Here is a 27,592-nt window from a genome sequence, read left to right as displayed (position 1 = left end):
CGCCGTTCAAGAGGAATTTTGAGGCATCTCCTCGGGCTCGGTCGGTGCCAGATACTAAGAGAATTAAATGTAGAGTAAAGACAACAGGAAAAATAACGTCTGATTTCACTGCCTGAAATAATCTGGATGCCAGCCTTCATTCTCGAGAACACGTCGATGAAAAACATTTCCTGTTGTTTATGCCACGTTCTTCGCTGGGTACAATCTGGCTGGATTACGAAAGTTAAATCTTATGTTATTGTTGATTTCTTGATACGAAGCCGAACCATTCTTGGTAAGGGAGCAGAGAAACTCAGTGATTGTTCAAGGCTTTAAATCGGAGTTGAACTGACAGTGATTATGTTCTTGTCATTAAGATTTCGTGGAAGAAAACGTCAAAAGAAGCCACAACAAAGCCAATAACATACACTGTCCGCGTGGGATGCTAATGTCGCCGCGTTGCACAGAGTGTGCCTTTCATTTAGAATACGTGTTTGTGACCATTCTGACGTCACAATGCTGAACATGGGAGCAGTAAAGGGCTTTGACGTGTTCTTGGACGACCCGCTGGAGGTATATCACGTGGGAGAAACATTGCGGGGTCATGTGATACTGACGCTGACCAAGGATCTCGCCATGAAAGGTAAGGTTTATGTGACGGGGTGTTTGTGACCGTGTTTGTGTTTGTGTGTTTGCGTGTATGGGGGGGGGGGGGGGGGCGGAGAAAGCTCATCAAAAACGAATGTAATAGTGATGTTTGTGGTAGAATGCGCTGACATTGATTAATTCATGAATATAATTTATCTTCTATCCAGAAGATTCTCACTCTTGACAACTGAAAAAAAAATGAGGCACTTGGCGAATGATGTCTTCCTTTTGGATTGTGGATAACAAACACTTAGTGCAGATTTGTGTGTACGTCAATGGGAGACTTCTGACGCTCATACATCATCACCTCTTCAACTTTGCATATTGGGTTAGCCACTTATGTCAACGTATCTTGGAAGATGTGAAAAATTTTTTTAAAAAATCATTAATGTCTTATTTCAGGACGATTCTGATTGAACATACTATTCCTTTTGTTGATTTTTACCTAAGTATTTAAACCAACTCAAACATGGAGTAAAAATATTGCACTTTTAAAGTCAATTGGCCACAAAAAAAAAATCAAAAATATACGTAGCTGCAGGTTTGAAACCAAGGTAGAGTACTTATACATTACACAGGTCATGCAGGTATCCTCATGAAACTGATAATATTGACCATAAATTTGTGATACCATACATCAAATTTTTCAGACTGGATTATAGGGCGGAGACAGGTTCTCAGACTTGGGAGGGAGGGGGTAATTTGCGGCGCAGAGGCGATCACTATGCTAGATTCATACAACCACACACACACACGCACACACACACACACTCGCACACACACACATTCACATACATGTCATACACATATTTACAGACATTTTGTGTTTGTTTTGGTCGAAATAGCCCACGACAGACATGATCTCAACTGATGTGATTTGACAAATAGAAAGTTCGCTAAATCAAAAGGAAGGTTGGGGATCTGTAAATATACACGATCAAATTTTAATCAATGAACTCTGAAGTACAAAGTGCTCGCAGAAGATGCTTCTGTTTATGTTTCGATAGATTAGTTCAGCTGTTTGCACCTTCCTTCTTTCAATCTTTTTCATTTTCATTTCATTTCAATTTATTTTCATATTTCTCACATATATCACAATAAAGTATATAAATAAGAAAATTATACAAAACATAATTCAGATGAGACTTCATCAGAATGTACAGAAGTTTGATTTGGTATAAACATGAGGTCTGTATGCATGCGAATTACACTGTGGTCATAATGCGAAAAGAAATATGATGGGGCCTGCGTAAAAGCATTAGCTTGTACAGCCGCAGGTCCCGTGAGTAATCAGATTAGGGGAAGTTTAAAGTACGGATGTTTTTTAAGACCAACTATATCTGGGGAAACCGATTAAAACAAACAAAACAAAAAATCCAATTAAATATATATCACTAAATAAAAATACAGAAAAACAGAAAGCTGAAAGGTCACATGGTGCAGCAGTGAGCAACAACTGCAGAGATTCAAGGGGTGTGTTGCAGAGTATAGAAAATGGCGTAACTGTATGTCATAAATACATAAGTAGAAGGTGGGATAATGAGATTTGTCGTGAATGTAAACAATACCGAAAGCTCAGGAGTAACATTCCAGCATGGGTCCTAAAACCAAGCATTCCGTGTGACCATAGTAACCGACAGCTGTCACGCGCGAGAGTTTCGATAACCGAGTGGAACAATAGGTGCATGAACTGCGCAATAGGCAGACTGTTCAAAAATAGTGTTCATGGTTAGGATCCCGCCGGACTAAGGTGGGATAGACAAGGGGTAACATGTAAAGAGTAACAAGAACTATACACTATGCATGCCGTACAATGTAGCTGCTAAGAAGATATTGCTTCAGTTTTCGTTTGAATGAGGTTACAGTGGTACAACTTACAAGTTCCATAGGGAGTTCGTTCCAATATTTGGGCCCAGCGAACATAATGGTTTTTTTCGCGAAAATTGTTCGGGTACGTGGAAGGTGATATGCGTAACGTTGACGAGTTGGATAATCATGAACTGTATAATTTCTTGTAAACATTTGGGAAAATACGTCTGGTAATTGGCCAGTTGAAAATTGAAACATAAACAGGCCGACGTTGTAATAAAATAACTCGGGAATTTTCAAAATTTTATTACTTACAAAAAGTTCGTTCGTGTGAGATAAATATCCAGTGTGGTTAACAATTCTAACAGCTCGTTTTTGTACAAGAAATAACGAATCGATAAGGTTTTTAGAAGCATTTCCCCACGCCAGAATCCCATAGTTGAGATAGGGAGATATCAAAGTTGAATATATGCTCTGTAGAATATTACTTGGAAAATAATAGCTAAGTTTGTTAAGAACCCCGGTATTTCTAGCAATAATTCTGCTTACATAATTAACATGGGTTCTCCAAGATAAATCACTATCGATATGAAGACCCAAAAATTTTGTATTGTTGACCTGTGACAGATCAATGTTGTTTATCTTGACAGAGAGAGGTAACACAGGTAGCGAATTACTGAATAACATATACTGAGTTTTATCAATGTTTAAGGATAATTTGTTCGCAAAAATCCAAGATTGGACAGAAACAAGTTCTTTATTTATTATGTTTATAAGCGCATCAGGATTTTGATGAGAGAAGAACAAATTTGTATCATCTGCAAAGCAAACGAAGGAGAGAATCTTAGAGGAGTTCTGGATATCATTAATATATAAAATAAAAAGAAGTGGGCCTAACAAGGAACCCTGTGGAACACCACAAGAAATCAGTTTTGGTTGGGAATCGTGACCGTGAATACTTACAAATTGTTTTCTATTCGTTAAATAATCAGTGAACCATTCTAGCGCCCTTCCCCGAATTCCGTTGCTGAACCTTTGATAAGTATTTGATGAATTATCGTTAAAAAAGTTTTCAGCATTTGATTAACACCTAAATTTCACGGCATATCTTACATTGAAGAAATACTGAACTGGTTCAAGTTATATCTGCACAAAATGAAAAATAAATTTACAAAAATGTCGCAATTTTAGAGAGAAAGAAGAACTGTAATCTCCATATTTTATTCAAGTGTCAGTTCTTAGACTTCTGAAATTCCTGCATTGGAAACAAAACTTGATGTGTACGAGCAAGATAGATGATAATCTAATCTGCCTTAATTGTGAAACACTCACAATGAATAGTAAAAATCAAAGTATTTGAAGGTACAGCTCCAAGCCACAGAAATGTATACTATCTGGTACTTGAAGGGTTAAAGGTGAGACAGTATATATATATATATATATATATATATATATATATATATATATATATATATATTTATATTTATATAAAGACTTTTACCATATCTGTGTCAGTATCTGTGATGCTTATACTCAGTTCTGGAGAAACAACCCATGTGCATACATACGTAAAATTCTACCCCCCCCCCCCCTACCCAGCGTTAACTTGTGCTCTTGCTTCTTTCTGGAGCAAGGTCACGTGATCAAATCGCTAAAAAGTCATTCTCACGTGCAACTCCGATTGTCGTCGTGCATTGGCCATGTTTTGTTGGGTGGAGGTAAATATCGCCGGAAGAGAAAGTGCCCTTGGAGAGGGATTCCACCATAACGACAGGAAATCAGGCCATCGCTGCGGTCGAACTTATCTCAAAAGCAACTGCGGTAGCCTTTCAACAGCCATGGAAAGGTATATGTGGGCGTACCGACCGACGACCACTGAATGGTTCGCTGCTCCTGAATGATTAATGCCCTTTCCCCATCATCACTGTGAAAAATGCAAGTCTTGGGTTCTGCAAAGAGCATCTCCAGAAGATGTGTGTGTCAATGTGTGTGTGTGTGTGTGTGTGTGTGTGTGTGTGTGTGTGTGTGTGTGTGTATTTGTTTGTGTTTATCTCTTTTATTCCTTTTGTTTCTTTCGCTGGTGAAGGTGAAGGATGAAGGTATATTGCTCTCCGTTAAGGCCAACGACTCCAGGCTTTTTTTTTTTCTCTCTCTCCAGGTCAATTTCCCCATACATCAACCGTCTCACCTGGCACCCAACGTATTGCCGCTGCTGAGTGTATCACTGTTACCATAACCGCTATAGTATACTCCCACAACGACTACTGATTTACCACCATTCTCACCACTTTGCTTAGTTTCCACGCCAAATTCGTTTTACATATTAATAAAACAAACAGCAATCTTTTCAGGCGCAAGGCCAAATACGTTCTGCTTCCGGCTTTCTTTCTTTTTTTTGGGGGGGGGGGGTGGAGGTACTGAACAAGGTAAATTTACCTGTAACAGCTGTCTCGTAGTTTTTATTTTTCATGACAGTTTTTCTTTGAGCTCCTCGTTCTTTTTTCCTCAGGTAAGCTCATATATAATCTTTCCATATCGCAAGTCAAACGCGCAGTTCTCTAAAAGTCGGCGCCATGTAGATCATAACTGAATGATTATTATAGAACTGCTTTGGTCCACCACACTGAGCCACACAGATTTCTAAAGTGTCGAAGTGACCAAAAAGATGGCTTAATAATGAATTCAAATCTATACATGCATACTTTTCCTTATATGGGGACCTATAGAGACAAGCTTCTTTATTCGAGTGTTTTCAGTATCTATTTGTGATCTGTCGTCCAAGCTTTGGACAATCTTTCTTGTAGTCAGGAACGACCGTCTTGTAAAATGTAATTGAATATGTTTGATAGACTGCTTTATGGAACGATGGAAGTTGAACACCACCCCCCCCCCCCGAAGTTTGTTGCAGAAAAAGAGAAAAGTTATAGATTAATGATGTTTCAGTAATTAATGCACACCACGCCAGTAATCCAAACTGGTGGATCCACACGTACATACCCCCAGAGTCCAACAATGATAGTGTCATTAATGGTTCCCATAGCAACCGATAAGATTGCATCCAATATGTGGTAAAATGGCGCTTTCTCAGTGAGCGGTATCCGCTGCATATCAAAATCATTGTGTGATGCTATCTCTATACCGGCACGCCTGCACATTATGGCAAACAATAATCATTTTGAGTAACACCTCTTTTCTGGAAGAAGAATAGCGCGATAAGATTTTGTTTTTCACTTTTTGATAAAGATTTCAAGCTTCTTCGTTTCTTTTCTTTTCCCCATGTTTTCTCATTTTCCCGTGACAATACATTGTACACTAAAATCTGAGCGAAGGCTACATACCCGCGCCCGAATAAACATGTCTGCGTGTATTATTGTGTTCAAGTTCAAGTTGATTTATTTCACTTCCAACAAACAAATAAGAAATACAAAGAAACGCTCATATACACAGACGTCATGAAATCAGTACCACAATGCGATGAACAGAATAACATTGTAAGAAAAATATAGGTAAATTATCAACAGAGATACAAATAATTGTTACGTCACTGTGGTAAATGCATAAACGATATTGCTGGAAATGGAGGGGACTGCTAAAAAGCAGAGCTTGTAGAATGCAGTCCCCTCATCGAGAAAACAATTGCAAAACAACAACAACAACAAATTTCCCTAAGCGGTAGTATTCTTACCTATTACACACAAACACACACACACACACACACACACACACACTCACTCACACATTCACACACTCACACACTCACATCCGTTGTTGTGTCCATACGAATAAGCATAATACATTATGTATATGTGTTTATTTTGTGACATAAATGCAGAAAATAAAAAAATGCAGTGGGCTTCATTTGCGGCTGTTTAAAAAGTCATGATTCTGTGGGGGGGGGGGGTTGTCTTTTTGTGTTTACGACAATATCATGAATGTCGTTAGGAGACATGGTTAGGTAGCTTCACTATTTTTACAAACATAGATTGTGTTATAGTATTCATTACTCAACATTACATTTATAATCACATTGTAGCATCTAAATCGTCACGAAAATGCTCTGTGTGTATTTCAGAGCGACCCACAGGCAGTTTCATTCCTTGACGGAAAGGGGGAAATAGAGTAAGATGAATTCAAGCAAGCTCTTTGATCTGTAACTACCCAACACAAGAATTTGAGCTGTTCTTTTTTTCATATATGATTTTCTAATACCATATGCCGTACACCAATACGGGTGACATTTAATGAACATCGGGTGGATTTTTCCCCCTCTAAACGACTGAGAAGATGACTTTTATATTCGAGGCATGTCATCACCCGAGATAATCACATAAAAGCAAGGATGACATCTTGGTTTGAACAATCCTTTGGGATGAAACATGTTAAAAGACCCAAATTGTGTTAATATGATTATGTAGATCATGACATCTTGAATCATGACTGTCAAATCTATTTTCTCGTCTACTCATACAATTACTCTTTTGATGATATCACATTTTTGATAGTTACTCGGAATTTCGCGATGATTTGGTATACGTATATAGCGTAATCTTTTACAGACAAACAAATATATGTATAACAAATATAGCTAATATCTAAACTACTTTTGTGACAGTAAACCAATGTAGCTTTACAAACATAAACAAAGATATAACTAAATTTCCACAACGTTTTTTAAGTTTGGATTTTGATAAAACTCCTGCCGTTTTCCTCGCTTGACTTTGCTCTTTCATCTAAGTCAATTTGGACATCGAGCAATGTCGAGTGTCAGCTGCAGGAGTCATGACCATTCCACGTGCAATTGTGTCAACATTCTCATGCATACACTTAAAGATCATACACCTGTAACTATCGTAGTCAGTGAGTTAAATCAACAGTGATGATATCGGACTCAAACTTTCAGATGTCTTTCTCCCCCACCCCTTTTGAATATTCCATCTCGACAGATATTTGGTTTTATCAAAGATTTAGTTACAGCCTATGCGATTTTTTTTTTACTTCACGGCACCAATTTTACTGAATTGCTTAATAGCCTATATACGTACTGTGTGCATGATATAATAAGCACTTGAATATACGTTAACAATCATGGTAACTGAATGTGCATTTTTAGAAGCAGTTGTTTGTTTCCATGAAAACGACATGAAAATATGCTTCATTCTACTGTTTAATGTGACAATGGATTGAACAGGGCAGGAGAAAACAATTTTATTCGGAATTTCCAATTATCTTGAGAAAACTCTTGAGGACCTTTCATGGTTTGATCATATCCGCAATCCGACATAAGATATTCACTTTGTGGCAGAATGTTGTGTAATCGTGCAGATTGGACGAGAAAATGGCGCGGGAATACTCATATTTTATCTTCTAGTGCAGCTTTCGTCCACGACGCAGCACACTCAAATCACACGCAGCAGTCGTGTCTTCATAAGTGGCGTTTCTATTATTGGAATTCCTCAAGGGCAGGTCCTCTCAGATTCGTCCATTGTTAATCACAGGAGGATCGGAGTGTTTCGTGTTCACCTGTAAGATGAAAGCAGCCTCTTTCTGCACGACAGGAGGAGGAGGAGGAAGAAGAGGAGGAGGAAGAGGATGGCATCTTTGCACTCCATTTCCCCTTAGCAATGAGGCGTTAAACGACCGTAGCGACGGGGAAACAAAAACACCCTGTGCCAAATAACGACTGAGTTATGGGAGTTATACTCGGTACGGGCGACAGGTACTAGTAGTCAGTTCCCAGGTGATTGCTGGATGGTTTGCTGGTTGCCATGGTGATGCCTTTTTGAAGAATCGATACTTGACGGGGTGGCGGAAGAGGGCGGTTGAGATCGATCGAGAGATCGGGACTGCAGTGGTACTCTCTCTCTCTCTCTTGTTGTTGTTGATAGGCTGTGAAGGTTCAAGAGCAGGTGAATACAAAAATGAACGATGACAGGAAAAGAAATGCTTGTTTGTAAGATGGGAAGATTATATATGAAGGAGAGAAAGAGAGAGAGAGAGAATCATTATAAATCCTATATCAACTTTTAAGAGCCTGATGGTGAAATAAAAATAGAGAAGATGCTAAAAAGGAAAACAAGTAAGAGGTGTTTTCACTTCTATGAAATCTTTGAGAACAGATTGTACGGAAAGAAAGAGGGCTGTAATTTGCATCTGTGTGTCGTATTCCACTCTGTCACACACACACACACACACACACACACACACACACACACACACAAACAAATCATGACCAAAGATATCTGTGTATAAATTGGCTTGAGTATACTCATAGACATCCTTCCTTTCATATTTATCCAATATAGGTCCGCGTATTTACACACATCTCGTATAGGCTACAAAAATAGCATCGAAAACTCTAAAACGTCAACACATTTAATGTTAGTTTTTTCCAGTGTCAACATCACAAATAGATACTTGTATTTGACGTGTACAAACATGAAGGAGATTCGATGCTTCTATTCAATTCCTATGAAGCGCTTTAAGAAAATATGATATCATTACAAACTTTGAGCTCTTTCCCCGCATTAAAAAGAATGCAATTAAGTTGTAGAATACTTATGACGGTCAAGGGGGAGGGGCCAAATGTACATCACCTAAGATAGCATTATAAAGTTTCGTAAGAAAAACAGAATTAAATTATGAGATATATCGGATACATCATTTTTGTGCGGCATTGAAGTGTCAACCCATACTAGTGCTTGCAAAATTCGGAGGAGATTGCAAATGCGTGTTTCCGTTTGACGTGCGCAACACAATATCCATCTTCTAGACAACTTTTCACAGGATATTCGTGTGTTTTTTTTTACCCGAAAGTGTGAAGTTACACGCTTGTAACACAAGGCGAGTAAAGTTTCCTAAAAATTATAATATTAATACTGTGGAGAGTGGTTCTTTGTTGAATTGCTAACACTGTATACAAAGACAACTGCAATGCTTCCGTTAATCTGCATGCACCGAGTTCACGGAGTCTGCTCGTTGACAATACAATACACACACTCAAAACGAGCACACACAATGAGAATTAGTATCTGCCACTCCAGCCAACCTTCTCCTCCTAATACTACACATAGCACGAGTCCTTTTGCGCTTTCCATACTATATCCTGGTTGCCATGGTTATTGAGGGGCTAACTTGATGTATTTGGTGGAGTAAAATTAACAATTCAAGACAGGAAGCTGGCGGAAAGAGCACTGCATTATGTATTTTACGCGTCTTTGAGGTCGATGGTGGTAACAAAAGGAGAAAGAAAGAAAAGAAAGATACCTGATGCTCGTGTAAGCAGAAATGCCGTCGATTCGCGCTCTCTCGTTCTCTGGCAGACGTCGCACAATACGAAGATTGTCGAGTTAAAGGGGCACGTCTAATATGTTGACGGAATGTAGTTTTATCAGTTGCTTTTTCTTAGGATAACTCATATCGTTATCATTAATCGTCAGAGTGATGCACTGCGGTCGGTTTTATCGTATATGCTATGTAAACGCATCACGTCAGAATGTTTCTGTGCTTTTTGATAATCACTTAAGTTTTTTTGCGGTTTCTTGATGATTATATTTCTGATTTTATTGAAAGAGAGATGGTCAAAATTAATTGTCCGTTTTCGTTTTATTTGTAACCAGGGAATGTATTATCGCCACATGCTCGCTACCAAAATCAAAACATCACATGGATAAAAAAATATGAAAACACACACAGGTTTGTTGGCAGATAGATTAAAAGACAAATAAAACCATAGAATATACAGCTATCGCTGGAGGATACAAAGATATATAGGTAGGCCGGTAGGTAGGCAGGTAGGTATAAGTATAATCAAATAGATAGATAGATAGATAGATAAATAGATATATAGATAATCAACAGATAGACATTTGCAGATAAATGAATAGATGCGTGTATGTGGAAAGAGATCAACAAAAAAGGTAACTTGAAAGCTATTTTAATCGTTCCACAGTTTTGCTGAAACAGTTGTAGCGAAATGAAATTGTTCTTTGTATTATTCTACCTCGTCATGTCTTGTTGTTGTTTTTGTTGTTGGCTGTGCTCTTTTTTCCCCAAAAGGCCCGGAAATTACTCGGTTTCTTCATTCGCACGTCTCATTTTCAAGGAAAAAGGCCCAGGGTTGTTGTTGCACTCGTTCGATTAATCTCGTGTTTTGCTTAAGGCCAGAGTGAAAATTTCATTGATTCGTCCCAAAAGCATGCCCGTATATTACACCCGAAGGGTTAGTCTCAAATGAGGTTTCTGCGAAGGTTTTTCGAGGGACGATGAGGTCAGATTTAATAGGGGGATTTGATTATTCGCCAGCCTGTATTTGTGCATTGTATGGCGAGACACGACTATGAATAATCTGGAAAACGAGGAAGGAGAAGGATTTTAATTGAATCAAGCAGACTTGATAAACACCACCTTCATAAAGTCAATAAAAAAAAAGATGGATTCGTATTAATGTACTAGTAGCCTCCTTTCCTGTGTTATGATGGTGGTGGTGGTGGTGGTGGTGGTGGTGGTGGTAGTGGTTTTGTGTGTGTGGGGGGGGGGGGGGGGGGGGGGGGAGAGAAGGGGTATGAGATGCAGTGTGCCATTGTCTTTGTGTGTACTGATTATACTCTCCTCATCCCGGCTTTCCCCGCCAGGTATTCGAGTGGCGGTAAAAGGCGAGATTCGGACCCAGTGGCGGGAAAGACACGCTTCGGTAGCCGGCGGGAAGAGAGGATCAATTTACCGAGGTGGCGAGCAACTCTTCCTCGAGAGGAAAACCGTCTGGGGAAATGGTAAGCATTGCTTTCTCTCCCATATTCTCTCTCTACCTCTAGCTCTCTCTCCTCCATCGCGATCTCTCCCTCTCTTTCTGCGCCCCTCCCCCCTCTACTCTCTCTCCCAGACAAACCTTCGCATTAGAATGAGTCTCAGGGTGTGGTTTTGCCTCTTTTTTTTTTCTAAAGGGTAATATAGCTGAAGCAAGCCAGGGAATCGTGATATTAATGTTGGATAAACTCGATGGCTATACTTTTCAACATCTCTTGCCGTCGGGAAATTGCCGCAGCAGGTAGACGTCTCAGAAGGAAATTAACCGTTCACAGGCAATTATTGTTGTGGCTGCTGATGAAAAAAAGAAGAAGAAATGAATCATTCATCAATAAAGAACATAAGGGCTGCAGAAGTCCAATTGATACCTTTATATATAGTAATTGCGCCGCCCCCCCCCCCCCTTGACAGATTCAATATCACCCAGTTTACTTGTTACATTCAAGAATGTGGTGGACAGTGGACAACATTTCAAAACAATGAGTCAAGACAAACAAGAACAATGCGTACATATAGGCTCGAATGATTTGATCTTTTTGTCCTGTAATCTCAAGCGACTAAAGTATATTTTCTTTAAATTCTGGAGGTGTATGTCATACACATTAGCCCTCGTTCATTGGTTGATACGATTCTATTGGATATTGAATTTTGATTAATTGATCTCCGCGTTGATTCTTTGAAAGCATTATACTTATCAATTCAAATAACTTCAAGTGACAAAAGACTGAAAACAGGGAAAAATATTTTAGGGAAAATTAAACCAAATTGTTTGAATCCATTTAGTAAATTAAATTTTGATATCTGTGATGTCTTAGGTGTATGTATGTGCGCAAACAACCTCGAGTGACAAAAGACTGAAAACAGGGAAAAGCATTTTAGGGAAAATTAATCCAACCTGTTTGAATCCATTTAAGACAGTTAAATTTTGATATCTGTGATGTCTTAGGTGTATGTGTGTGTGTGTGTGTGTGTGTGTGTGTGTGTGTGTGTGTGTGTATGTGTGTCTATGATGTGTATGTTGTGTATATGTATGTTAGGTATGTGTGGTTTGACATTAGACCATTCAAGTGTGCGTGTAGTATGTTGTCTTGCCTGCATTGCTTGCTAGTGAGCGCATTCATGTGGGCTGCAATGTTTTGTGTTTGTGCATGTCGGTAATAATTCGCGAACATGACTACCACTAAGGTTTGTACAGCGAGGTGGTTGTTACTAACGATCAAGTGGTTTGTACGTTTGACTGCAATGATACCATAATCTGTAGTCTAAGGGCAGTTTCTGTAGCCCCAACAAGAGAGTCATCTTAAAGGGATGGTATAGTATTGGTGGAGGTGAGGATTGGGCTTATATCTTTTTGTGAGATACCAAGAAACTATATATGAAATAATACAGAGCGTACCATTCTATGAGGAATTCAAAGTTTTTTAGATAAAAATCGGTTTTAGAATGGTTGAGATATCAAAAAACATAGTAAAACAAAGCGATCCTCATAAAAGATGGGTCCCACCTTTTATTAGAATCGCTCTGTTTTTGGATATCTCAGCCACTTCAAAACCAATTTTCATCAAATAAACGTTGATCCCTCTTGGAATTATATGCTCTTTCATATTTCATAAGAGGTTTCTCATTATCTCGCCAAAAATTGTTAGAAAGCTGAAGTTAGGTCCCGACCAAAACTATACGATCCCTTTAAAGTTGGATACCTACGCAGAGTTATCCGCTAAGATTTGGCGCAAAGCCTTCTGTGAAGTGATCATGACCAAGCCAATTATGGCGGGCAAAGCACTGCAGTAAAAAAAGAGGCGGAGTATCTTATCCCGTAGCCCCTACTAGGGGCAAGATAAGTGTTAACTGGTTAAGTGTGCGAGATGATTAAGACCGGTTGTTCTGTACATTCACAGTCTTCCTTGGTATTATTCATATATGTACTTGATTAGCCTAGAAAAGGGAAGGTACCCCCATCGTGATCTTTTCTACCATTTGTGACTATATTTCATAAGTGCATATAAACGACACGAATATAAAAAATGCATGTATAAATATGTTGTAATATATACATATTATATATGATATTATATATATAATTTATTTGTATTGCATATAAATCATTTGAAGGTATTGTATATAGTTTCTACTGATGAATATCATGAAAAGATGATTTATATACTTATACAACAAATATGTCTTTATGTCTCAATTGATAGTCGAATTTGTGAATGCATCAAACAAACTTGAACGAAAGAAAAATGGATACATAATTTTAAACTCGTATAGGCTGTCATGATAAACTGTAACATCGGAGAGGTGACTCCTTCCACCTCCCTGGTATCATCAAACTTCATACGAGAGCTTGAGCGAACCCAAGAGTTCTAATCATCTTGATGGATTACACTATCTAATCATTCCTTTGGATTTCTAAAAACAATCATCTCATGCTGGAAATTTCCGCTACAAAGTCGTCCGTGAGATTGACGCAGTATATCCTGGTTTATCAACCCGTTTAGAAGACGTTCGTGCTGTACACCTAACTTACACAGGCTCGCTTATTCTTTCCATGGCGTCTCCCTGTAAAATATTTAAAGTGTCATTGCGTGCCAGCCCCGAGTAAACGTAAATCTATGGAAGATACGATATCGCACGCGTTTCGCTGTGGAAAACTTGGAAGAATAATGCTATTCTATTGCTGCACCGTATGTATACAGAATCAATATGCTTCTCGCTGGTTGTAAGGTATCATTTCGTATCCAGTCAGACTGTTCAGTTCCTTTCAAAATGAGCAAAGAAACAGCCAATATCATTTTTATGATACTTTCTATAGATATGAAAATTAGCATCATACGCTGTCCTTGCTATCGTGGCATTTATGCGCTGCATGTACTTTCGCCAGAGATAAGTTTTACACTGTATGCCTACACAGTATTATTACCATTGGCCGCTACATATTCCAAAATTTGGTCTCGTCTTTTTATCAGTATAGTTATCAAGGATGTGTCATTGCCTACATGTATCAACTTAGTGTCTCCACTTTCATCACAGAACATTTAACCATTTGTTCACATTCGTAGTACATTCACATTCTCTTGCCTTCAGAAGCCTCATCTTTAATACGAATTAAGGTGGAATGTAATCGCCGTTTAAAAAAAAAACAACAAACAAAAAACAAACTAAAACAAAGTTTTCGTGTAAAGAGTTAGTAGACAAAGAATACGTAGAAATAAATAAACCGGACTTACAACACGATGTCTTTGTAAAATTCTTTATTTGAATTTCGTTCAATGATTGTAATATCATCTTCACACAGAAACCAATCATACACACACACACACACTCACACACACACACAATGGCAGCTTGTATTCCGCTCACTTATTCTGCTTGATGACATAAATTCATACCTGCAAAGAAAGAATATGTACAGATTCATACAAAAAAAGAACAGTTCTAGCAAAAAGACCTCGAACAATGTATACATAAAAGTCCTACACACACACACACACACACACACACACAATACGTATTTAGGGAGTCGTGACGAAAGAAGACACTTTCACGTTATCACACACACACACACACACATACACGCACACATACGTATAGTTCATGGCAGGTTGAATTGAAAAGAGAGATATAAAGAATCCATGGTGGTAACACCTGCTCGATTACATTTACAGATACTCTGCCTTTGTGTGCAGATATTTGCAATAATAGCAAAATGACACATCGTGGTACTCGGGTCATGATCGAAGCTTGTCCTGCTTATTAACTTTACATACATAATTAATGGGAAATGACTAAATTAGTTTGACTAAATTGTTGCTAAGCTTTGTTACATTAGGCTTTAATAGTGATGAACAAAGTATGATATTTTGTACATTGCGTAACTTCATTACATTTTCGACATCTTGTGTACTCGTGTGTTTCGTAATTTTTTCTTGTCATTCTAAACCCTTAAACCATTGCTATGGTGCCTACACTCCACAAGTTTCTGCTATTTACTTATAGGTTCCTCATATTACATCCATGTTATTCATTATTTGCTTACGTATTTGTTTATTTCCATCTCAAATCGACTGTCTTGTGTTGAACTTCTGTCTTGAAATCAAATACTAGTATAACATAAAAAGATGTGTGTGGAATGTGGAACAATGAATAAAAGAAGATTATAGCGTAAACAGTTTTAAAGAATCGAATATTCGGGTGGTGCCAGACACACGCACACATACATACACACACACGTTGGACTAAGACAGCCATTATCTGGCTAAAACAAAAGGAAAATGCTTCAAGGAGTTGTTGCCATTTCGCAGATTGTCAGCTCATTGTAATATTTTAATCCATTCCACATAAGTGTCTTTATCATTATGTCTTAACTATAACTTAACTACTATACAGTGGAATCCCGTTACAACGAAGTCCTCGGGACGGGCAGTTTTCTTTTGTTATGTCGAATTTCCGTTATAACCGAACAGTAGAGTATAAGGAGATATACATGATAAGCTTGTGGCCTAAATTTTTACTTCGTTGTAACGAGAATTTCGTTACAACCGTGTTCGTTATAACAGGAGTACACTGTACGGCCACAAACCTCTTATCTACGGTAGATGTGGAATAAGGGAGATGATATTTCCTTTTCGCGAATAATGGCTACTTCGAGGAAAATGTGTAGGGCCTACTTGAACAGAGACAAGAATTTTCGAAGCAAATCTGGGTCTCTAGTTATCCACAGCATGATAGTACATTGTAGTGAGAATTTACTGTTAATGAAGGGATTGATCTGGATATGAAGGTATAGTAGTTGAGTGTACTAAAGTATGATTTACACACGACACACAAAGACTCACATGTATACTGTATACTATTGTGTATGAATGATACCGTGTGTCCGTGTATTTACTGTACCTACTTGTAAAACTCACACACGCACACACACACACATACACACACACATGCACATTATATGAATATGCATATATATATATATGTATATATATATATATATCATAAGTATCTATCTTCATTTACAAGAGGGTGGGGATATGTCTGTATGTCAGCATACATGCGTATAATGACGTAATGCAAAAGGCGACCTATAGGCCTAAGCAGGTCCCATTTTCTCAGTACAATTGTACTTCAAAGTATACCTTCTAAACTTTCTGCTATCTTATTAGATCTATGTTGCCCTCTGTTTTTGTTTTTGTTTTTCACTTGACACTCAATAAATGCATGGCCGAGACCTAGAAGGTGGAATAACGCCAAAATTTGCCTGATATTGATTTGAAATAGATCAAAGTTCAGTATTATTTGCTCCTTCTAAAGGATATCAACATCGATTCTCATTTCGGTCAGCCCCAAAAAGTAATAACTGAGTGGGTCTTCTACATACGGGCAAACCGAGAAGCGTATCATCACTCTTTTTACCAAGACCCTGTAAGTGTTAAGCAGTGATAGCGATAACCCCCAGTACTGTCGGTAACCCATGGTCACCGGGGACATGTTGAGTAATACATTCTGCCTCGGGATGTATACGCTGCGAGGATTGATATACGCAGTATTTTCTGTCACAGAACACACATACACTCAAGTACACACACACACACCCAAAAAAGAAAGAAAATGAAAAACTGAAAACAAAACAAGTATTGCACCACAGTGTATATATCAATTCTATTCTATTCAATTCAATTCAATTCAAATTTCATTTCATTTTTCGACGGGAAATAACATTTCATTTTCCTTGGTAACAGGGAATAAGGATTCACAAGCAAAACAAAGCAAAATGAGAAGAGTAGGTACCTATGCAATAATCGTGGAACATTGTCATAAAAACTGAAGTGATGAAAATGAAATAACAATACGCAAGTTGCGAAAAATGGAAGGACCAACTATAGTAAAAAGACAAAGATTGTAGAATGTAGGCCCCTCAGGTAAAGAACGTCAATAAAAAAAAGAATAAGTTAATGCGCAAGGGAAAAAATTTGAGGAGAAAAAGTCCCAGAAGCTCACTGAGAGGACAGAGTACGAAACATACACACACGCGAATAACATTAAACGGGACTGGAACAATTAAACTAATAAAGGAAGACTAGGAGACAAGACAGAATGAGACAAGGCTAACATGTCAGAAAGACAACATAACGGACAAAAAGGCACAACAGGTATTTGCATCCGAATAGCTCCTACATTCGACCTGAAGAATCTCCCGCCTACGTAGTAAAACATCGACATCAGTATAATAAGCCACCTGTAGCTGTGTAGCTGCTCTCACGTAATCGGAGACTGACGTAGAACTGAGTAGCTGGCAGTTAATTTTTATAGGGGAATTATTCAGGATGTCTCAGCATGAATTAAAGCAGCTGGAACAAGCCAAGGAGATTATTTGTATATATACGCTATGGTGAGAGCCTCGCCAACCCACATGCAGAATCAACTGCTGCTATAGATCAGAAGAAAGAGTTGTTATTAACAAAATAAACTAGGCATGCATGCAGCTTGGATATAGTTTGTTGTTGCTAAGGACAGAACTTACCAGTCGGGATAAAACGGCAATTCACTTCACGCTTTGCTTTCATTGCTATACGTTTGAAAATCAACAATATATTTATATATATATTTTCAATCTTTTCGATGCAATTTCAGTGATCGCAAGTAACGGCAAAGTATTCTAAAGCCTCTCAATTTCCTGTCGTGTCAAAGATAGTGATTGGAAATACTTTCCTAGACGTATATGCGGTGCATAGCAGAATATGCCCAATTATAATGTACGTGAAAATCGCGCAGTTTGAATTCATATGATCATACAATATCAGACCCCGTACTGTATATAGTTGGCGGGATATTATAGTGTCACGTTCGCATGATTAGGCTAATCATCATCTCAATGGCATCCAAATGACTGATGTTACTCCGGCTGTTTGTTCGCGGAAAAGATGTGACCTCGTACATTCCGATGAGGTGAATATCAGTCTGACGGTGAACGTCTAATTTGCTTTCATTTCAAAAATTGTCCCCGGGAAACGCTTTTCGTAGTCTTAGTACAACTCGTGATAATATGTTTCTTCAATGGAGCTTATTATCACCCAACAGCAGCTTAAATATGGATTTAGGCCGTTTGGACTCGTGTGTGTGTGTGTGTGTGTGTGTGTGTGTGTTTACAGATTTTTTAAAAATTAATGAACAAAGCTTCATAGAATGCAGGTGACCTCCTTGGAGAAGGGATATGTAAACTAAATCATTAATTTATCTAGCCGCAACACCCTTATCATGCGGAAAACGTATGTATTGTTTTTGTTTGTTTGTGTTGGTTTTTTTTTTGCACGGGGAGTAGGCCCTACGTAAATTAAAATCTTTTATGATGTCAAACAGTTTCAATTCAAACCGCTGCATTCTTCCCAATACTATACCAATCATGTATTGTGATGCCAAACATTGAGTATTTGATATGTTTCAGTACTTGATGTGATTAAACGTCAAAAGATTCGATGTGTCTTTCTTAAAGTCATTAGTGTAAGTGGCATAGCAGCAATCTTGAATTCAATTTTCTCTTTAATGCTCGGTGCGAGTCATGCTAAAGACTACGACGCGTATTCATTTAATTTTCTCTTTAATTCTATTACAAAGTGCAACACACACGGGACCGAGAGAATGTTCGCTACAACAACTGTTGCGTGCATGTGATCGAGTGAGAGGAAGGACAGGGTAATGAACAAGCTTAATTGACTACACAGTAAAGAGAGAAGAAAAAACGGCAGCAAAGCAGAAAAATCGCTATGAATGGAACAGGTTCGAATTACAGTATGTATTGTGCTGGCTTTTATGTGGACATTCACATTTCCACTCGATACGAATTGGCGCAGAAAAGACGTCCATTTGGATTGGAACAAAGAACTGTCAACTCACTGACAAAACGACATTAAGTGACAGCCCCCCCCCCCCCACCCTCTCTTCAAAAGCAATTATCATGCAGTCATTTGCGTTATCCTACCTATTATATTGTCGTTAGAAAATTGATGTGCGTTTGGTATCCTGAAAAAGGACTAACTAATGTGCAATAACCGTACTCTGTTTGCATTAATGAACCCCTTCGGTTCAAAAACTGTACCGCAGGACTATAGCTGGATGTAGAAGGCGTCAAAATGTCTTTCAGAGGCACTTCAATGCTTGCGCTGTATACAATGAAGTATCATTCGAACACTTGCACATGGTATATTTTGTCCGTGCCAGTAACGGGACGCCACCAATTACAATGCATGTCGACTACTGCGAGTGATGGATGCATCGTTTATTGCTGTGGCAAACGAGCCCGTTCTCGCTTAGCCAAATTATGGTCTACACTGCATTAGCACTCAAGTTGATACAACTAATTACGTGTAATGCATAGTAGCATGATGAGGAAGACGGGAAGACGGCAATCGGGTGATTGAAGGGGTGGACCGGATCACTTAAGGATCACATTCTCCATTTTCTTTTGACAAAGTACAACAACAACAACAACAACAACAACATCAACATCAGCATCAACATCTTGTGATGAGACAGAACAGCTATCGATTATGATCGTCGTCATCTATTGCATGTACTGGTGATACCTCGCAGCCAAACCTCTCATTATGGGTACCGTGCTTTAAGCTACGTATATAGCACCAACAATGTGGAACAGGCTGCCTGGAAGTACTAGGAACATACATAACCTCAAAACTTTCCAGTCAGGCCCTAAGTATCATCTGTTTATCAAAAAGTATAGGACGTCCTAATTATCATTTTGTTCATGTGGTTTTGTTAGTTTTTTTTTAATCTAAGCGAGTTAGCTCATTTATTTGAATTATGTTGTTGAGTAATTGTAATGTATCCGCTATTATAGCGCCTTGAATGACAAATTTTCAGGAAGTGCGCATTAGGAATATTTAGTAATATCAAAATTTGAATTCATTGACTCGCTGGCTAAGCATTAAAGCCGTTTTAGAGCATGACATATCGTTAAGCCATGACGAAATTAGCGATCAAACATTTCGTGAATCCATCCGGTCCAGGGCAGCGGGATACGCTGTACAACCTCCAAAGCAAATATCATCGAGATAAAAAGTGGACATTTTACGCGTTATTAATCTTGATGCTCATTTCCCTCCAATTTGCGACATTGTGCAAAGAAACTTGACTGTTCTCCTTGGATGGAACACTTTAATGAACACATATCATCTATATAGAGACCATTGTCTGTTTATACGTGTGGTGAAAATGTGTTCGTGTTTGGAAATGAATGTGTTCGTGTTGCGTGCTTTCCTGAAATGAATGGTCTTTATTTCGGTGATAGATGATGATCAATACATCATGAAGCGTAAGAATGCATTCGATCGAATGTGAAAATAGAATAAAGGTCATTATGTGTGTGTATGTATGTATGCATGTAAGCATGCATGTATGTGTGTATATGCATGTATAATATATGTATACAATTGGCATTACAAGAAGAAAAAAAAATCATTGTAAGCTTTTCATGACCGTTCTGTTAACGCGTTGCTGCTTAGAATGGAGAAACAGAGGTGAGATTGAAAAAAAAAGTTGATTTTCAACGTCATCTATGTTACCTCTGCCATATTCTTATTTCTCTGCTCTGCCAACAGATGGATGCATGTAATCTACTTTGAGTGCTAAGTTCAGTAAGCATTCATTTTTTTTAATCTGTATTTCCCCGGCACCTAGAACCAGACGACAAGTCTGAGATACCGCTGCTTACGGCGGGCAGCTACTCTTTCCCGTTCCAGTTCCGTCTCCCCGCTGGACCTGGTCTGCCTTGTTCCTTCGAGTGTGGAAGCCTCGCCAACGTGCGTTACCTCGTCCACGCCAACATGGACATCTCGTGGGCTGTGGATCCCGTGGCGGAGCGCTACTTCTCCTTCATTGGCTCCGAGATCAACTGCAACCTTCCAAAGCATCAGGTGAACAATATTTTCTCACAAAACGTTTTATTTCACCCACTTCATATTCCCCTCTTCCTCTTCTTCCACCTCCTCCCTTTTCTTCTGTCTTCCTTTCTGTTTTCTTCTATTCATCTTCCTTCCTACTTCATCTTCCTCTGTTTCTCTTCTTCTTCATCATCTTCTTCTTCTTCTTCTTCTTCTTCTTCGTCATCATCATCATCTTCTACTTCTTGGTTTATTCTCCTTCTTCATCTTTTTCGTATTCTTCTTTCAGTTTGCTGCACCCATAGTGGCTGTTTTGTCGTTGCCATGGCATTATGCATATTAACGTCCTTCATTACTGTATATGTCATGGACGCCCTCCGTATTTTCCCTTCGCTCTTTTAATTAAGCTCTCAATGTTATTGAGCCACTTCGTTAATTTTTTCAAAGTCTCCTTCTCCTTTCCTCACACACCTGCGATTCCTTATTTTCATCCAAGTGTGTTTATCTTGGCATTAATCCAATGTCATCGTTCGAGAGGTTATAGTTACCAGTGTTGGCCAGGAGTAGCTGTATTCGGAAGGTTAACGTCAATGACGGGTTCCCGAGTGAACAGCTGTTCAAGCCTTCTAGGTCAGAAGGGGGAAGGATATTGAAAACGTAGTTCAAAAGGTGATTCAGAAATCAGCATCTTATATGGTACAACCTTGGCAGTGGTATAGGATCACTGAGTACATAATGATTATGATAGAGATGTGACTTCATGTCAATACCACCGGCAACCACATTCAAGATATCAATGCATGCCATTTCAAAGTCGCGATCCTAAACAGGTAATCAACAGCACAGTGAACAATGCCAACGAGAGTTACTTTTGCGTGAAGGACAGTCACGTGAGAGTGATCATGATATATGTGTGTAAGATTTCTACATTATGAAAAGAGTACCTGGTACTTACGCGGAATGAACTCTGGCACACGTTCACATAGACACATATACACAGACGAATGGACAGACAGACTGACAGACACACATACACACAAGCACATATTAGATTTTTTTAAAAAGAGAGAGATTACGCTGATTTCAGCAATCTCCAGCAATGCCCACCATTTAATCTCGTCACCATGGTAACAGGCATTCCAACTCTTATCTTGAGCAGTGATATCATGCTTCAGTTCAGGTGCCTGCAATATCAATCACCCATATCTATTGTAAAGTGAAATTGCATGACTATGCTGTCGTGCATGCATTTTTATGAACTGTCGGTCTTTTTGTTCAACTCGATTTCCACTGATTATGTTGTTTCCACATTCCCTTCCGGAATTCAAAATTGATGTCACAATCATGCCATTGCCACTAAGAAGAGTTTTTTCTAACAACCCCGAAATTTCGCTGACTCCCTTTTAGAAAACTCTCAACGCGAGTGACCGCAAGACGTTGCTCCGCTGCTGTTTCCGATCCAGCGGTCCCATAGCACTGAAAGCCGAGATGCAGCGAAATGCCTACTGCGCCGGCGAGTACGTGAACATCAAGACGAGACTGGAGAACAACTCGGATAAGGTCATGAGACTTGGAGTCAAATTCATACAGGTACGTATGTCACTCCAGTGCGCAGGCTTTGACTCTATGCATTTTGGCTTTTTATATTTTGTTTGCTTGTTGTTGTAGTGTTTGTAGCTTCTTACCAAAAATGGCATAATCAGTGGTGTGTGTCAACACGGTAAACCAGTCGAACATGTTTGGTGTAATTTGTTTCAAAGCACACAATATTATTGTTGCTCATTGAAGTCTAAGACCATATATCTTGCCTCAGATGACTACCTTGTCGCACACCTGATGTATGTTGATGAGTGTTGTTCCGTTTCAGTGTTTGCTTCAGATTATGTAATAATTTTCTCGAGTATGGAGTGGAAAATCAAAAGACTCTTCTACACAGATATCATACATCCAATCTCGATCGTTTGCCTGCTGTTCTACTACTTATATTTTGCTCTCCCCTCTATATCTATCTTTTTAGTAATTATGTCACAGATGTATGTGTAATGAAAATTGTTGAAATTGTAGAAACTTTATAGCTAGTGAGCATATATTTGATTATATTGCTTAAAAAGGAACTGTAATTGATCCCATAGAGAGAATAAATAAATCAAGTCAAATCTGTCTATCTATTTTTTCTATCTATCCATCTATCTATCTATCTATCCATCCATCTATCTATCCATCCATTTATCCGTCTATCCATATATCTATTTTTCTATCCATCTTTCTATCTATCTATCTATCTATCTTTCTATCTCTCACTGTAATTTCGCTGGCAGAATGTAACGTTTGTTGCCGAGGTGCCGAAGCGAGTGACCAAGGCCGGCTCGTACGAGATCCTCAGCTACAGCAGTCCCTGTGTTTTGCCCGACCAAGAGTACTGCCTGCAAACTGCCCGGATGTTACAGATTCCTATAGTGCCCTCATCGATCGAGACCCGATTCATCTCCATTCGTTACGTCATTGAGGTGAGTGCTCTATTTTTTGTCTGTCGATTCATATTCACTGATCAGTATATCATTGGAAAATCCCTACATAAAAGATATACTTTATCTCATATAAAACTCATAATTATATTCAATTCAATTCAAATGAATTTATTGGGAATTTTCTGAATTGAATATATATTACAAATGAAATACAGTTATTTCTTATTGTTTTCAAGACAATGGAACATACAGTGTGTACATCCAAACATAACTGAGATATACGTGTACAGATTAAAGAAAAGAATAAGAGAACACATCAATTGGGAACCACTAGGGATAAAGTGAATCATTATGATCTGACTGAATTATGGCACATGTATTGGGAGTGTGAATGCAGAAGACTGTCGTCAAATAAGCATACAGCTTGAAGATACGACAGCCTTGAAAGAGAAGAAAAAAAAAGAAAATGGGAAAAATATACATCATGTATAATTTATCGGAAACAAAAGAAAATCCTCATATATAATCATTAAAGCTATTATTCTTATCATTGTTATCACCATTATGATTGTTATTACAACATTTATCATTGCCATTGTTTTTAATATAAACTACTAATTCGATCATACTGCTGCTTCAACAATTATTTTCACATGACTAATTGCATGATGTATTTTGACCTAGCCCTAACAAGTAAATCATGGCATTTTATTGTTGCTGTTGTTTTTTTGGTTATTAAGGTACGGAATGCTGTATAATGGTTTATTTTCTCTGACGCCGATTTGAGCATAAACCACACAAAAAAATGGTTATGTTGTATGGTAAATTCTAATGCTTACTGTTCTTGGTCAGGCTCTTTCCCCTTTCTCTTTCTTTCTCTCTCCTTCTCTCCTCTTTCTTCCTCTCTTTCCCTCTCTCTGTCTATCTATTTCTGCCTGTCTGTCTGTCTGTCTGTCTGTCTGTCTGCCTGTCTGTATCTGTGTCTATCTATCTATCGATGATGCATAATAAAGTATGTAAACTTTGCTGTATGCGATGAGCACAGTCCATTGTTGTACAGAATGGAGCTGCCCCGCCATCAGGCAAGGCAAGTGTCTAAGGCCTTTGCACGCGGAAACTGCGTGTGCCATGGATTCATTCTGAAGGCAGAGGATTACTGATTCACCTTTTTCTGAAAGAGGCTTTTGTTCGTCATAAGCAACCATAGAATTTGGAGGATAATAACCTTAATTGTCAAATTGTCCCTCATGAAGAATAAGTTGCAAATGCAACATATCGATAATCGATGAATGTGGTCGGTTAATAGATATTGCTGATTGTAATGGTTATTACACAATTACTATAATTTTATTCATAGGATAATTGTAAATGACTGTAGAATCATCTGAAGCTCAGAATACATTCAGAAATATCGATATTTGCACGTGTTGCAGTCATATCGTCGAAAACTGATAAATGACTTACATAATTTTTATTTATCCTGAAATAGTAATACTTTAAAAAACAAACAAACAAACAAACAAACAATGAGTTTCACCATGTCGTGAGGTTTACATGGATTCAAAGACTACACTTTACTATCATTATGTTGAATATAGTGCAATTCCAAATTTGAGAAATTTGTTTAATTTTCATTGTCACATTGAATCTTGGATTTTTATTTTTATTTATTTTTTTGGCACATCTAATAATCAAATTTCTCACATCGATTCATTGCTCCAGATTTCATTGATTGTAGACGAGAAACCGGAACTCAACATCTCCTTTCCCGTTACCATTGGCAACGTTCCTTTCAAAGACTCGCGGGGGAAAAGCAGAGAACTGAATTATGGTGAGTTTGATGAAGAAAAATTAGTGGCAGGGGAGTCTTCTCTCGATCTTTTTTTCTCAATCTCTATCCTTCCGTCACTTCTCTCTTTAGATACATGGTATATATGTATGCACAAATATACTAAAAACACACACATATCATACATACATACAATACAGTATGTATTTGTGTTGGTGTGTGTGTGTGTGTGTGTGTGTGTGTGTGTGTGTGTGTGTGTGTGTGTGTGTGAGGGTAAATAAAGGGTGTAAGTTTTCCCGAATAAGCAGAATAAGCTTGCACGTTCCGCTATCCAAACAAAATTTTGCTCCTGTTGCAGGTAAAAAAAAAGAAATGCACATGAATATCTAACCAATTCGAATCGTAGCGTTCGACCTCAAGCAAAACTAAGGGCAACTTGGTCACCAAGGTACATTGTGACTCACATTCACAATGTAAATGAATGGATGAAATATGAATGAATGTCTCGATTGTCAGCACTACGAGAAAATGTCCTTATGTATTGCACTCTGACACATTGTATAAGACAGAGATATTTGGTTTTTATTTTCCACTGCATTGACGTCTGTTTCTCTGCATATTTTGGCAGGTCATGCATGCGTGCAGTCATGTGGTGCTAATACCGAGGTCGTACACTACCGCGACGGGGAGCGCGTAGTGCAGCTGAAACATTTCACCCCACTCTACCTCACCGTCTCAGCCGCGCACGACCAGGCGGACTCACGCCACATGCTGCCGCAGCAGCCGAACGGAACCCCCGCGGTGAACCACTGCGGCGCACCGAACAACGGCAACGGCAACGGCACGACGGCAAACGGCTACCTGATGAGGGACGACAACCCCGTCATCTCTCACCGACAGAGCGGCAGCGCCATCTCGAATGGGTTCTCCTTCGACAGGGCCGTCTCGCGCGACTTCGAGGCCGCCGACGACTTCGACGCCTCGGTGATCGCCAGCAAGTCGAGCGGTAGCGTCACGAAGTACAGTACGCGCGCCACGACGGGCACTGGCGTGCTGAGCCGGAAACCTTCCAAGGAGGACGGATATGACGAGCATGGACAGTTCGGAATGGCGCACCTACACCAGAACGAAAACATGTTCGCCATTTCGGGACATTCTGTCGACATGAACCCAATGGACGAGATACAGGCGTCGACATTTTTCCAAATCGACATCGGCGACGACGGACAAATGTATGAATGTCACTATGTTTGACGTCTGGCCAGAGTATCCAATGGATTTTTAATAAACAAGTGGACGCTGATGTTTGTCTTTTTTTCTTCAGCATTGATCTTTCTTTGTGTGTATACAATACACAGTTTATCAAAAGTAGAAGAATCTGACTGACAGGCGGATTTGGACCATTTTGTCAATAATGGCAGAGTCTGTGGGTGGACGGTTGACGGGGAGATGCAAGAGCTGCAGAAACGAGTCCCGCCTAATTCAAGCAGGCCCACACTCCCTCCGCCAGCCTCACAAACACTGTGATCTTCACTGAAGCCTTTCCTGGAACGACACTTGACAATTCAAAATGATAATGCTTCCCGTCATCATCGCTCAAAGGATATTTCAGTGCACCCCTTTTGATGAAACAAAACAAAGACAAGACAGCGAAGGAAACACACTTACCTTTACGTAGAGATCAGGCAGAAAACGGACCGTATCTGCCATAATTGCTGCCAGTAGTGCAATCGACCAGCGGTCACAATTTTATTATAATGATATGAAGCGATTATCTTTTTCTCTGTGTTTTATATCAAGACAGGTCTAATCGAGCAGACTTTTAGGTAGAAAATGATATTTGTGCAATAATGGATTAAGATATAAGAAGCTGATATCCCTATCCGGTCTATGACATCACAATCATATACCCAGGCTGGTTATCCGGAACACTTCATCTCACCTGAGGAGTTTCTACATAAACAGTAAACGCCACAATGCCAAAGACGCCGACAGGTTTGTGATGTAGAGACGGCTGGTGAGGATTTTATTTATCTTTGGAATTATCCACATCAACATCGCAATGAGTGAACATTACGGTGACATCAAAGATTTGCTCTCGACTACGAGTCAGAGATATCAGTCAAAGCTGAGGCTTTTCTTTTCGCTGCGGAGAATGATACACATTTCGACTAGTCTAGTTTCGACTGGGTTTAAAGTGC

General features: G+C 39.0%; 1 protein-coding gene across 1 annotated transcript; it reads left to right on the top strand.

The window, feature by feature from the left end:
* The first annotated feature begins 495 nt into the window (after positions 1–495).
* LOC139743215 (arrestin domain-containing protein 2-like) lies at positions 496–26,645 on the top strand. Its single transcript, XM_071653712.1, has 7 exons — positions 496–622; positions 11,067–11,204; positions 20,932–21,167; positions 22,542–22,724; positions 23,453–23,641; positions 25,325–25,433; positions 26,020–26,645. Exons 1-7 carry the CDS (start codon positions 496–498, stop codon positions 26,643–26,645), a joined length of 1,608 nt encoding a protein of 535 aa, XP_071509813.1.
* The last annotated feature ends 947 nt before the right edge of the window (positions 26,646–27,592 follow it).

This window comes from Diadema antillarum, unplaced genomic scaffold (genome assembly GCF_040938485.1).
Source record: "Diadema antillarum isolate AM-2024a unplaced genomic scaffold, OU_Dant_1.0 seq00001058_RagTag, whole genome shotgun sequence".
Classification (NCBI taxonomy): Eukaryota; Metazoa; Echinodermata; class Echinoidea; order Diadematoida; family Diadematidae; genus Diadema; species Diadema antillarum.
Note: the sequence above shows the minus strand (reverse complement) of the source record. Positions and strands in the feature narration are given on the sequence as shown.